Raw genomic sequence first — 14289 nt, forward strand, 5'->3', positions numbered from 1 at the left:
TTGTACAATTCTTTCAATAGAGGACTATTTAAATCAATGAATAGGTTCAGCCCACCAGGCTTGCTGGGAGCTTGTTACAATGTCTCACTGCCTCCCCATTCAAATGGCATTTAGTGGGCGGAGATCGGAATGTTAGGCATAAATTGTGGGGAAGTCTTGCACAAACAAAAATTGCCCCTTATCTTGCCTGACTTATAAATACCAAGATAAGTCATGTGAATAGAAAAAAACCTGTTTATAGAAATCTGAGCCTAAAATTTAATGCCTTTTCACATGTAAACATAAAGCTCTTTTATATAATTTTAAAGGCAATGTATTTACCAAGAACGCACCTACCATACAAATCAAATATGATTTGCTTTGTACTTAAAAGTGAATTATCATAACTGTAATGTATTTTCAACTACTTCAGCAAAAAAAAAAAGGGGGGGGGGGTGGGACAGATAGAGCAGGAAAAAAGCATAACTTTTACTACAAAAGAGAGACCTGGATTATATTCTTAGTTTTCCATCCACAGCCAAGTCACCTTGGTAACTGTACTTGACTGACTTCAGCTGTTACCTGGCCTATGTTTAAGAAACAGTGAAATGGGTTGAAGGGCTCCCTGGGAGACACAAATGGTGGAGAGTGGCACTGCTAACCAAAAGGTGTACCGTTCAAGACTCCCCTGAGGTGCCTCAGAAGGACGCCCCGTGATCTGTTTCCAAAAGCTGAGAGCCTTGTCGCCCCAATGGAATACAATTCTATTTCGCACGCACAAGGTCACCATGAGTCACAATCTACTTGAACACAACCAATAACAACAAAATGAGTTTAAAGCTACTTCCAAACATGGAAAGATCCATGGCTGTTCAAGATAACATTGTGAGCAATTCATTACACTTTTAAATGCCTCACTTATCTTTTTATCAAGGAAGATGGCCAATCCTCACACTAAAAGATGTTTAGCAGACTATTTCTGACCTCTTCCCTCAAAGCAATCACCAGAGACACAACCCCTCTTCTACCATAAACCATGACAACCAAAACGGTCTCCATAAGTTGCCAGACATCCTCAAGAACTACTGCCCTAGTAGTTAAGTAGCAGACACAGTTCTGGATGTTGAGAACACTACAGTGAACAAGACCCACAAGATGCTTAGCCTCAGGAAGCTTACATTTTAAACCTGCGATCCATGGAGGCTACCAAGATTTCTTTTATCGCAATGATCATCTAAACCAGTTTATCATTATCAGCGGCAATCTAGGTATTTATTTTTTAAAACTCACGGCCACGGAATTGATGCTGGCTCAGAGTGACCCACAGGACAGGGTAGAACTCCCCCTGTGGATTTCTGTGACTATAACTCTTTATAGGAGTTAACCACTATGCCAACCCACGTGTATCAAATAAATGTCAGTCCATGCTATGAAGACAGAGGGAGAAGGTCTGTATGGATTAAAATGGATTTAAAATACATCAATCAGATCAGATGTGTTGGCATTAAATCCTGATTCAGCCAAACCAAATGTAAAAATGACTGATAAAAATCAATGAAAATTAGACATGGACTGGGTATTGCATAATATTAATTACTGGTAATTTTGCTGGGTGTGGTAACTGTATTGATTGTCCTTTTTTTTTAAGTGCTTATCTTTTTAAAAGTCATTGACTTCTTTTTCTTAGCAATCTCAGGTGACATAGTGGTTATTATGTATTGGGCTGCTAACCACAAGGTCAGCAGTTCAAAACCACCAGCTGCTCCTCAGGAGACAGACAGGGCTGTCTACTCCCATAAAGAATCATAGCCTCTGAAACTCATCAGGCCAGTTCTATTCTGTCCTACAGGGTCACCAGGGTGTTTTTTGGCTAGTTCATCTTTTTATAGGTATATGCTCAAGTATTTATAACTGCAGCAATATAATATTTTAGACAATTTTTTAAAATATTACTCTAAGTGGAAAAGGGATAGATGAAGTGGCATGTTAATAACTAAAGAAGCAAAATGATGAGGATTGATTACACTACTGCCTCTGGCTTTCTATACTTGAAATTTGTCATGAAAATTTTTTTGTTTGAAAGTGGGTACATAAGCAAATGTGGTGAAGAAAGCTGATGGTGCCTGGCTATCAAAAGATATAGTGTCTGGGGTCTTAAAGGCTTGAAGATAAACAAGTGGCCATCTAGCAGAGAAGCAACAACCCCATGTGGAAGAAGCTCACCAGCCTGTGTGATCATGAGGTGTGGGAGGGATCAGGTTATCAGGCATCAAAGAACAAAAAATCATATCATTGTGAATGAGGGGGAGTGCAGAGTGGAGACCCAAAGGCCATCTGTAGACTACTGGACATCCCTTACAGAAGGGTCATAGGGAGGAGACGATCCAGTCAAGGTGTACTGTAGCAACAATGAACCATACAACTTCCCTCTAGTTCTTTAATGCTTCCTCACCCCCACTATCATGATCCCAATTCTACCTTACAAATCCAGCTAGACCAGAGGTTGTACACTGGTACAGATAGATAGGAACTGGAAACACAGGGAATCCAGGACAGATGATCCCTTCAGGACCAGTGCTGAGAGTGGCAATACTGGCACGGTAGAGGGAAGACGGGGTGGAACCGATCACAAGTATCTACATATAACCCCCTCCCTGGGGGACATACAACAGAAAAGTAGGTGAAGGGGGACATCGGACATTGTAAGACATGACACAATAACAATAATTTATAAATTATCAAGGGTTTGTAAGGGAGGAGGGACAGAGAGGGAGAGGGAAAAAATGAGCTGATACCAAGGGCTCAAGCAGAAAGCAAATGTCTTGCAAATGATGAGGGCAACAAATGTACAGATGTGCTTGACACAATGGATGGATTGTGCTAAGAGTTGTGCGTGCCCCCAATAAAATGGTGTAAAAATCGAATTTGAAACATGTTAAATTTATTCTATTGGTCCAACTCATAGTGACCCCCATCTCCCCCCTCCCACCACAAGACAAGATAGAACAGCTACTGTGAGTTTCTGAGACTGTAACCCTTTACAGGAGTAGAAAGTCTCATCTTTCTCCCATGGATTGCCTGCTGAAAAAAAAATTATTCTATTGTTCTCACTGTACACTAAATACGTTTACCTGAAATAGAGGCCTAGGTGTTGCTTTAAAAAAAATAAATAAAACAGACCCTCGGGATACAATGCAGCATAGTTTCCATGCCAAAGCCAAGGTCCCCAACAGAACTGCAGCACAGGACTTACAGGTATGAGCTTATTTAACTTTCTATATACCTATTCTTCATCTAGTCCCAAGAGCTTTTTCTCATTCACACCGTATTGCTTAATAAATGATGATCACTCAAAAAACGTTGTTTTTCTAAATCCAGCCCCTAGATGTTTTCTATAATAACTGCAAAACTGAAGTTGTTATAAGACCAAGAAAACTTGTTTTCCAAGAGCTTTGCAGTTAATGCATTAGCATCAGAAGTCTTTAAACTCAAATGGTTTAATTTAAACATTTTTGCCTAAAACAGTGTAAGATTGTATGAGACTCAACAAATACTCTTCTTTTTCTCATTGTTTCATAGTGAATAATTTCTAAAAGTCATGTCTACTTATAACAGACATTGAGTTCAAGATCCAAGTCAAAATTATCTAAGTTGAGGTTATAATTTACAAAAAAAAAACAGTGTTCATCACTAGTTACACCTCACCTCCAGGGATACTATTAGACACCTCATGAATGTTCTTCTTCTTATAGGATTGAACTTCAACATTGATAATCATGCACAAGAGTCAGCATCGATATTATTAGATACCTACAGAAACCTAGTAGGTTCTTCTGTATCTGAGAGGAGGCTTACCTCAAATACTGTTTCAGGGCGCTTGTGATTGTCTTCACCTCCCAATCAACAGAAGTCTCCAGGTCCACCTCATCACATGTTTTTGCATCTGGCGGGCAGGCAAGAACAGAAAGATCATTAAAATCTGGAATATTCAAAAAGCCTTCTTGACTTGCTCAGGTAGCTCCCATTTTTAAATGGACAAAGCACAAATAATTAATGCTATGGTTTGCTACAAAGACATTACATGTAATTTCTTATGCTACTGTAAGCTACGTGTTATTATGAGAAGTTTCTAGTATTGCAGATAAAATCTGCAGTAGATATCAAGGCAAAGGAACAAGCACTGACCTTCGAGTAAACTTCCAAGATACCATTTCAGCATCCACAAGGATAAGTTATGCATCGCTATTATCATGATATTATGATTATAGGTAGATGCACAGAACACGTGGCATTTTCAGCATATGTACGCATTTTAGCTTGCTGCAAGGGGTGTGATTGCTATCACCCTGTGTTATCACAAAGGAAATAAGGGCAAAGGCCATTAAAGGCAAATCCAATTCCTAGAATGCCAGCAAGGCAGTGTTAGAAAGGGGATGAGAAACTTCTTCCCACACGTCTACTTCTAAGATTTGTATTCAAAGCATTGCCTTTCTCAAGTGTAGAATGGAAATATGACTACACATAACAAATTTACAAGGTCATTCATGAATAACCTTTCCCATTAACGTTACAATTTATGTACTCATCAAGGAAATATTTATTGGAAGACTGTAAAACTTCTAATAGACATGGTAAATTAAACTAGCTTTCTTAATCCTAAAAGTGTGCTAATGACATGTTTCTTCTAAATGTCTTTTCCATCAGCTGGCAAGCTCCAAAGAAAACCGCATGCATGTCTCCTCCCCTTTACCTCAACATGAGGGGGAAGGGGGATAAAAAAGGTAATGCACTTTGGAGAGGGGGGAAAAAAATCAAACTTGATGGAAATTAAAAGAAAGGCAGACCGTCTCGAGCATGGTGCCATCTTCTATCTTTAACACTGGGCACAGGTGTGATCTGCCAACAGGGAGACCTCACAAACCTGGGCTTAAATTCCCGGCCCAACCCTAGCCAGCAAAGCCACCCTAGGCAGTGAGAGCCAACCTATCTAGGCATAAAGTCTCCATTGGAAAGCTGGCGCTGATGCAACTGTTCTCACAGAACGACTGAGAACATCAAAGGAAATCAGGAATGTATGCAGATTTTCAGAAACTACGAAATAGGCTAGGTTATGATCTACCGATTTACAACAAAGTCTAAGGCTTCACTGTTGGTACCCAAGTCAAAAGGAGGGGATCAGTAAATGTATTGTGCTGAATAATATTATTCTGGATTAAACTATGCACCTCCCCCCACCCCAATGTTTCAGAATCCTAACTCCTTTCATTGTAAATATCACCTTGTCTGTAACTAGGGTTTTGTATTGCAATTAACTCACAGCTGAGTAGGATGGGTTCTAAATCTAATCACTGCTGAATTACAAATACGGAGGGACAGACCCACACACACCAAGAACCAAGGAGGTGCCGCAGCTGGCCCACAAAAAGGAACTGACACAGATACGGTCTTGATTTGAACTTTCAGTCTCTAAAACTGTGAGAAATTAGTGTCTGTTGTTTAAATCTACCTGTTTATTGCCTTTCTACTGTAGCAGCTCTTGGAAACTGAGACCAGTAATCAATTGACAAAAACAAACCTGGCTTCCTATCGTCCTGCCATGAAAAAGGAGGAAACAAGAGACAGGACAGATTTGATTCCTCCCTCTTTCCAGAATGACATTTTAGTTAAAACCAAAACCAGAAGCTGTTACAGTTTTCCCCCCTCGTAGGGTAGATTTCTCTGGAGATAGAAGGAAGCATCTTTTTAGTATTTGCTTGTAAATTCACTAAACAGGAAAACCTGTCAAAATGAGACCACCACATGAAGTCTTGTACTGCACTTAAAAGTGGGCTGTGGGCAGGGACTACTGACAACTCGAGGCAGGTCTCCAACTCCGAACATGAAGGGAAACAGGAAGTGATGGGCACTTCACACCCTTGGCTTCATACACACGAAGCCAATTCCTCAGCGGTCTGGAGACTTTTTAAAGCCCTTCAACATTTCTTGGCCTCAGCAACTGACAGCAATATGCAATAAACTACAACAATGGCAACTGACACTGATTACATTTTGATCAGTTCCTACAATTCGGAACTCATTTGTTACACGAGCTTGTCAGACAAGCCATAGATACATTCAAAAAATCAAATTAAGCACCCTGATTAAAGGTGCAATCCTTTATAACTAGGACTAAATAATTCTGTTCCACAGGCTTTGCCAACCAATTACTTCTGTAACTGAATATTCTCTCTCTCATTAAATCAATTATTTAAATCTCATTTTAAAATATAAGACAGATAACATTTTCAATCAACTTGCTACCAGCAAATCTCCATTTTAAAATCCAAGAGGGCTTCTAAAGGAAATCTTTTGTACTTTCAGCTTTCTACCAAATTATTATTCTGTATTTTGAGAACCATATTCTCTCTGGAAAAATAAGTCCTCCTTCTGACTTCATGGAATAAAAAGCAGCTGTCACATCAGAAGTTAATAACTGCACCGTGTCAATGTTTTAATCCCTATTAAATGTTCACTGTTTTCAAATAACTCAATCATCCCGTGCAGTCCTTTACAATCAGGGACGCACTGGGACTGGGTAGAATTTGTGTATTTGGGATTCACTTGGGATCCTTCCTTCATTCCTTCAAGAGATACATTTCATCATAAGGAGCTGGAAACTTTGTTTCCCTTCTGCAACAGGAACAATTAGCTAGTGGAGTAGCTACTAAATCTCTAAACTACCGGCACAGGCTCAGATAGTTTAACATTTGGACAAACGGTTCATACTTCTCATCAGTGGTTCGGTTTTTGAAGCTATGAATGTTCTGCTAACCTAACGGTAAAGTGCTCGTTGATGCACCTGTTAGCACCCTGCTCTACACTGACTTAGAGAGGCTAGACTACCTTTTTCTCCAACCTACATGGCAAAACTATTCTACAAACAGAACAATGCGCAGTCATACTGTAAATCAAATGGCTCCTAAATTACGTTTCTGTTTTTAATTGTGTTTAAGAAGCTATGATGGGGTGGGGAATTATGCTCGGTCAGCATTTCACAACGACCAGCTGCTGCTCGCGTGAAAGATGCAGCTCTGTGCGCCTGTGGAGATTTACAGCCTCAGAGACACACGTAGGCAGTTCTACTCGGTCCTGTAGTCAAAGGAATCAACTCGATGACAATGAGTAGGTAAAAAACTATATTTGCTATTCATGATTTTTAGGCTTGATAAATAAGTAGATAAAATCAGTCAGCCCTTTCTGCAAATTAGATTGAGAAATAATCAGCCACATAAGCTATGACCACATGTTCTCACACTCTCCTCCTGCTTTGATATCTTCATTCTAAGGCAGGAAGAAGAAGGAATAAAATGAGGATTCTAACCCATACGAGTGTCAGTCTACCATCACAACAGTAATTGGTCTTGAACATTCTCACCTCATTAACTACGAAACCATGACTCAACCAAAGACAGCTGATCCAGTATTTCTCCCTGCCTTCTCCAAGTGCTCCAGGTTTCTATTTAAAAACTGCCTTAGCAAATCAGTGTGAGCCTCTGCCAGCAACAACAGAAGGGAAGGAGCGTGATCTGGGAAGGAAGAAAAAGCACTTGCTCACAGGGGAGGCTTTCTTTGAAGACCTTAACAAGTTCTGGTCCGGGAACAAAGGCTAGGAGGCTGCTGGAAATTGGGAAGAAGGCTGTAGCCTTCACAAGAACCCTGGGGGTGTTGAGGGTTGGGCTTCAAACTGAAAGGTCAGTGGTTCAAAACCACCAACTGCCCATGAGAGAAAGGATGCTTTCTGCTCCTGTACAGAGTGAGTTAGAGTCCCAGAAATCCACAGGGGTCGTTCAAAGGGGATAACCTTGTAGCCCCCGGGCAGAGGGTCACTCAACAAAAAAGCTTGACACCACAGAAGAGCAGAGGCCACTTACGCATCTGCCCTGGATGAGTCTAATGACTTGCCTACTCAGGGAATCATTTATGGTCAACGGCCATTTTCGTTTTTATTGGTGAGTAAGAGGAGAAAGGGGGATGAGGATAGGGGAATAGGAAGATGGGGGGGGGTGAGGAAAAATGTGTTCTCTATTTTAACACTAAGTGAAAAAATTTATTTTATATATATATATACATATATATGTATGTATTCAAGAGACTACGCATTCCTCCTTTCTTTAGAAGTCATCACATGCATTTTACGCCCAAGTGCTGAAAGAAAACTGAAAATACTTAAGACAAACAATATAAAAATACTTAATGTACAAATGACAGCAATATGATAAAATGCCAAAATAAATTCATTCCCTTTCAAGAATTAAAGGGAACGACAATAAAACCCGAAAAGGGAATGAAAAAGAACTACCATATATACTCCAATATAAGCCAACCGAATATCAGCCGAGGCAAGGGCTCAAGTAGAAAGCAAATGTTTTGAGAATGATGATGGCAACAAATGTACAAATGTGCTTGACACAATGGGTGGATGGATGGATTGTGTAAGAGCTGTATGAGCCCCAATAAAATGATTTTTTAAAAAGTGCTGAAAAACCCAGCTTATACACAAGTATAAACGGTAAATAAAAGGTACACTGTAGCTCTCGCCCAGAAAATTAAAATGGCTTTGAATTTTTCTCAATACTTCAGAATTCTATTAATTATCAATTCTACTAAGAAAAAATGCATTACAAATAAATGGTACTTTGGGAAAACTCAACTTTGAAATAAATATATAATCTGGATGAGCAGAAAATTTTAAAGACAGATAAAATAATCAAAATTCATTTATATAAGAAAAAACACTAATTAAATTAAGCAAGCAAGTTTTGTCATATCCACCAATCTTTTTTCTGTTTAAGATATGTGCACAGCGTAGGCCACTAGAGATACCCTTGCAGAGGGGTCTCGGGGAGGAGATGAGCCAGTCAGGGTGCAATGTAACAATGATGAGAAATACAACTTTCCTCTAGTTCCTAAATGTTTCCTCCCTGCTCCCACTACCATGACTCGAATTTGATCTTGCAAGTCTGGCTAGACCAGAGGAGGTACACTGGTACAGATAGGAACTGAAAATACAGGGAATCCAGGACGGATGAGCCCTATAGGACCAGTGGTGTGAGTGGCGAAACAGGGAGGGTAAAGGGAGAATGGGTAGGAAGGAGGGAACCGATTACATGGAACTGTGTGTGACCTCCTCCCTGGGGGACAGACAACCGAAAAGTGGGTAAAGGGAGACAGGGCAAGATATGACAAAATACCCATTTATAAACTATCAAGGGCTCATGAGGAAGGGGGGAGCGGGGAGGGAGGGGAAAAATGAGGACCTAATGTCGGGGGTTTAAGTGGAGAGAAAATGTTTTGAGAAACGATGTACAAATGCGCTTTACACAATTGATGTGTGTGTGGATTGGGATAACAGTTGTATGAGCCCCTAATAAAATGTCAAAAAATAAATAAAAAGATATGTGCACAGCTTAAAACAATCTAGAGAGGTGTAGAAAACTAGAGAGAGAAGATTATCCATGGAAGAGTCATGTTTAGAAACCTTGAAATCTTTTTAATTTTTGAAGAGGCATACATTATTTTAAATTTTGAATGTGCAACAGGGATGAAAGCAAATCTTAACTTGACTAGGAAATAGCGAACAAACCATTAAGAGTGACGGGTTGTGTTGATCAACCTTAGAATAACAAGAAAATTCTATTAATGCTAATTAAATCACAGACGTGTGTGACTTACCATACTAAGGTTATGCAAGGGACTACCTTCAGGTTAGTGAAGGCAATTTCTATGATGTGGCCTTCCTCAATGAATTTCTGAGGAAATGACAATTCATTATCTTTCCCTTGCGTCAGTTCTCTAACTTCCTCTGTTTACAGGATGGCATGGCTGAAAAGGATAGCATTTCCCTTGCCAGCAACTCGAAGCAGGCCATGTCACTCCTGGGCTCAGGGAAAGTACATGTTTTCCAGCTCATATATTTTTCGAGGGTTTCTTTAAAAAAAAAAAAAAACTTGCTGCCATCAATTAGATGTGGATTCCCAGAGACCATATAGAGAGGACAAGGTAGAACTACATCTGTGAGTTTCCGAGCAGTAACTCTTAACGAGAGTAGGAAGTCCTGCCGTCTTTGAGGGTTCAGATATTTAAGTCACCTTCCAAGCTAAGGGCTCTCTCGGGACATTTCCCATGACTAGAGGAAACCGCCACCTGAGTGCAGGGACGCAAAGCATGTTGGATGTTTGTAAGATGACGAAGACCTTTAGAGACAGTTTAGCACTTCAGAGCCACCAAAAGGCACCCTTGTTCAGACTTTGCTCCGACATGAACTAGAAGATCAACAAACAGGGCCAGGATCTTTAGGACTAATTTACCACCGAGCCAGGCCGTGTGGTCAAAGTCTCCTGCACTGATACCGACAAAGTCTCCCAGTCCTAATGATTATACCACCATGCTGGAAATAAGTGTTTCTAATTTTAAAATTAAGTAAAAGCAGATGCTGCAGTCCCATTAAACTCTTCCAGCTGCTACTGAACCACTGGCAACCTGGGTCTATTTAATTTGGAGACCACGAATGGTAAAAAGGAAAATCTGACTGCCAAAATTGCACACCCAAGTTAAACCAGAGAAGAAGAAAATGAAAACAGCTCGTGAAAGTGAATGTATTCTAACAAGCCTCTCCAACTGACGATGAGCCGTTATTCTGTGGTTAATAGCTTACAAACATTTTTAAGCCTGTTGCTTATTAAAGCCTGTAATTCAAATACAGCCGAACAATCAGCCCTATCTGTACATGTCCATTGATTTTATCCATCTGGGTTTATGCTATTAAAAAAAGGCTTTACTGCAATGCTTTAAGATGCAGACAGCTTTAAATGCATTGGCAGCATACCTGAGGACATTGTTAATCTTGATTAATTAAAGTGAGATATCAAAGAAATTAATATTCAACAAGGTCAGGATGACAGACTGGTTTGCCATGCAGGCCCTCCAGCCTGATGAGTTATCATCACTCCTCAAGAGGATGTCTGCTTTGGGGGAGGGGGTGGGAAGGAGGGAAGTGGGGCACTTTACAGGTGGCACTGAACTGACAGCAGAGTGCAATGTAAACGCGGTTTGTCATTCACATAATGTCTGGGGTAATAAAAATGAATTCGCTTTCTGGCTTCCTATAGTCTGTAATGCCAAAGAACACTGTGTTATCAGCACAGATGGAGCATGCATGGACCTGGAGAAGAGCCTGGTGCAAACTACCAACCAGCCACTCTGAATACCAATGAATCCCTGAGAATCGGGCCCTTTCTGTCAAATAACAGGGCTGGAAGCTCTGTGAAAATACGCGAGTCCCACTGGGCTTGTCCAACCAAATGCACTGGACGCTGGACACACAATTTGGAAGGCATGCGAATCTTAGCAGCCTGGCTGTGGTTTTCTTGGGAAGATGTTCACCGGCGAGCTGCTCTTTTTCCTTCTCCCATTTCTTAATAAGTGGAGAAGTAGGGGGTAATTGGAGCTGATGCACACACTAATTGCTCTCTGAGTCAACTTTCTGTCTGTCTTCTTTCTCTCTCTCTCTCTCTCTCTCGCTCTCTCGCTCTCGCTCTCGCTCTCTCGCTCTGAGAAGGAGCGAGATTTGGGAAGTAGGAGAAGGAGCCAGATTTGGGAAGTAGGAGAAAAGAGTGGGTTCACCAGGATGCTGTACAATCTATGAACTATTAAGCTGTGAAAGTCAATGCGCATCAACACATGAACACATGGAAAAATGGTTAGAAAAGAGGCATACCCGTCAACATACTCAGAAGTCGCTGGACCTTTGAACTCACCCCCACAACTCTGTACAGTCCTTGGTCATTTATACCTATTGGGAGAGAGAACACGTTAGCAGCACATCACTCCGTAATATTTTAAAACTTGTCATCAAACAGTAGCAGTCAGAATCCTCGCTAACTCACTTAGCAGCATTCCTGGCGACTAGAAAAATGATGCTTGACAAACGCGTTTACCCACTCATTTTACTGGATTTGTGCTCACAATTGTGGATGGAAAATAACAAGATAAGGCAGTACTGCACCTGGACAAAAGGTACTGAGCCCACGTAAAGGAAAGAAGATAAGCAGTCCTCATTCTCATGCATGCACCAAAAGGCACACATACCACTGCCATTAAAAAAGGGTTCAAGAAAATTAACGTGCTTGCTACATTTTCTTTTTTTTTAATTTTAATGAATAGAGTCCACTTCATCCCTCTACAGGTTTATTCCAAAGAAAACATGTTACACACGTCTGTGGCCTACAGATGGCGGCAGACAAGTTCTGCTTGCGTTGACGTTTTTTCTTTGAAAACTTGTCTTAAAAAAATAATAGTGTGATTAGTACATGAGAACGGTTTGAGATTCTTGAAGACCGTGGAAACTCAGTTGGTGTTGCATGCCCTGCCCAACAGAGCTCTGAAACTTCAAATGCGTAGCACTGCAAACCCTCCACCCAAATGAGCCAAATCACTGCCACAGCTCTGAAGAGGCCTACAGCAATGTGTGCCTGAGCACAGTCACCTTGTCAGCCAAGTGATTCCAATTCTGCCACTCCACTTGCACAACAGACTAAATTTGCTCCATGGGTGCTTGTGGCTATAATCTTGGTGCTTTGGACCATGAACCATGAGGTTGGCAGTTCGAAATATCCGGCTGCTTCAAGGGAGAAAGATGAGGCTTTCTACTATTGTAAAAAAAAAATTAATCTTGGAAACTCAGAGAGGCAGTTTTATCCTGCCTTATGGGTTCGCTGTGAGTCAAAGGCAATGAGGTTATTTATAAATCTTTACAAAAGCAGATCACCAGGGGTGTGTGTGTGTGTGTGTGTGTGTGTGTGTGTGTGTGTGTGTTTTGCTACTGGGTGAGGCTGAACCACCAGATACTCACTTGCACTACCCAAGGACATCGAGGACAACAGATAAGAAATATGGGCAAATGAGGAGAAAATGTATTGACAAACACAACTGACTTGGAGGGGGAGTGGGGGCCGAGAGAGCATGTTAGACCAGGTTGACTAGAGAAACAAATCCAGTGACACTCATAGTGTGTAAGAGAGAACTTTATATCAAAGAAACATCCCAGCCCAGTCCAGATCAAGTCCATATGTCTGATATTACCCCATATGTCGATAATAGTCCATAACTTTCTGTTTAGCCTCACTCATCCATGCAATGAATGCAGAAAGATCTCAGGCCAGTGAGTGGAAAGTCCTGTGGATCCAGTGCTGGTGAAAGCATGTCAGCACCGGTGTGGGTCTTCATGCGGCTCCTCCAGCTGCAGGGCTCTGGCTCCATCAGCGTGGTTCCAGGTGGTGTGTCATCAGGAGTAAGAATCAGAGAGTGGGTCTGGCCTCCAGTGAGCTATTTATCTCCTTCGCGTCTCCAAATGAGGTCATCAAGCTGTGACCTGATTGACAGGCTAGACTCCACCCCTTTGCAAGTTGACAGGAGATTATGTAACTGCCGCAGGGGGCTTCAAAAAGTCCAAAGGAAAATGGAATTAAAAAGTAAGGGAATCTTTCCATGAACCTTTTGAAGTCTGTTGAACCAATGACCTTGTTTGAAATTTTATTTGAATAAGTCAATTGTAAAGATCATTCTTTATGACATCAAGAAACTTTGAGTATGGTATTAAGGTTACATCAGAAAATGCCCATATTTTTTAAAGCTGCATAGTGGGAAGTGTAGGGTGGGAGTGGGCTGTCCTAAGTATGCTTCATGAGACAGGAAGGGGCAGAAGAAGCCAAGGGTGGCAAGACCATGATCACTGTTGACTCAGGGGTGAAATGTGAGAATTCACTGTACCACTGTCTGCCTCCTTTGGTGTCTGAAATCTCTCCTGACAGGATAATGACTTGACAAAACCATGACTTATTATCTTGACTTGTCTGGAGAGCTGTTGCTTTCTGGCAGCGTGTTTTATTTTCTGCACAACAAACATTAACACGAACAAGAACACAACTAGCTGACAAGGATAAGATGTCTCTTATTCCCAAAGTTTCCCAAACAAAACAACAACCCCCCAAAAAAGGAGGATGGAATTTGCCCAGGGGAGTTTGCCTACTTCTCCTTCACCTTCCTGTGTGGGGTGATGAAAAGAATACTAGACAGTCTAAAGGACTGGATGCAAGTCACAGCTCAGGCGCTTTTTAGCATGGAGAACTGGGGCACGGTCTGCACCTGCTCTGAGTCTGGACGCGGCTCCTGAGACCAAGCACTAGCTCATGGAGAAAGGAAGTGAGAGGATACCAGCACGTGTTCTATACGTGATAGCAACACACACACACACACACACACACACACACACAC

General features: G+C 41.2%; 1 protein-coding gene across 1 annotated transcript in view; it reads right to left on the reverse strand.

The window, feature by feature from the left end:
- Nucleotides 1-14289, reverse strand: part of ARHGAP10 (Rho GTPase activating protein 10) — a 275523-nt gene that overhangs the window by 137571 nt on the left and 123663 nt on the right. The window contains exons 12-13 of the mRNA XM_030887201.2: nt 11735-11809; nt 3835-3922 (exon numbers count right to left, since the gene is read on the reverse strand). Of these exons, the coding sequence (XP_030743061.2) occupies nt 3835-3922; nt 11735-11809 (163 nt within the window). The remainder of the gene's footprint in view (nt 1-3834; nt 3923-11734; nt 11810-14289) is intronic.

Source organism: Echinops telfairi, unplaced genomic scaffold (genome assembly GCF_000313985.2).
Source record: "Echinops telfairi isolate 266 unplaced genomic scaffold, ASM31398v2 ScPeMD7_5868;HRSCAF=6743_1, whole genome shotgun sequence".
NCBI lineage: Eukaryota > Metazoa > Chordata > Mammalia > Afrosoricida > Tenrecidae > Echinops > Echinops telfairi.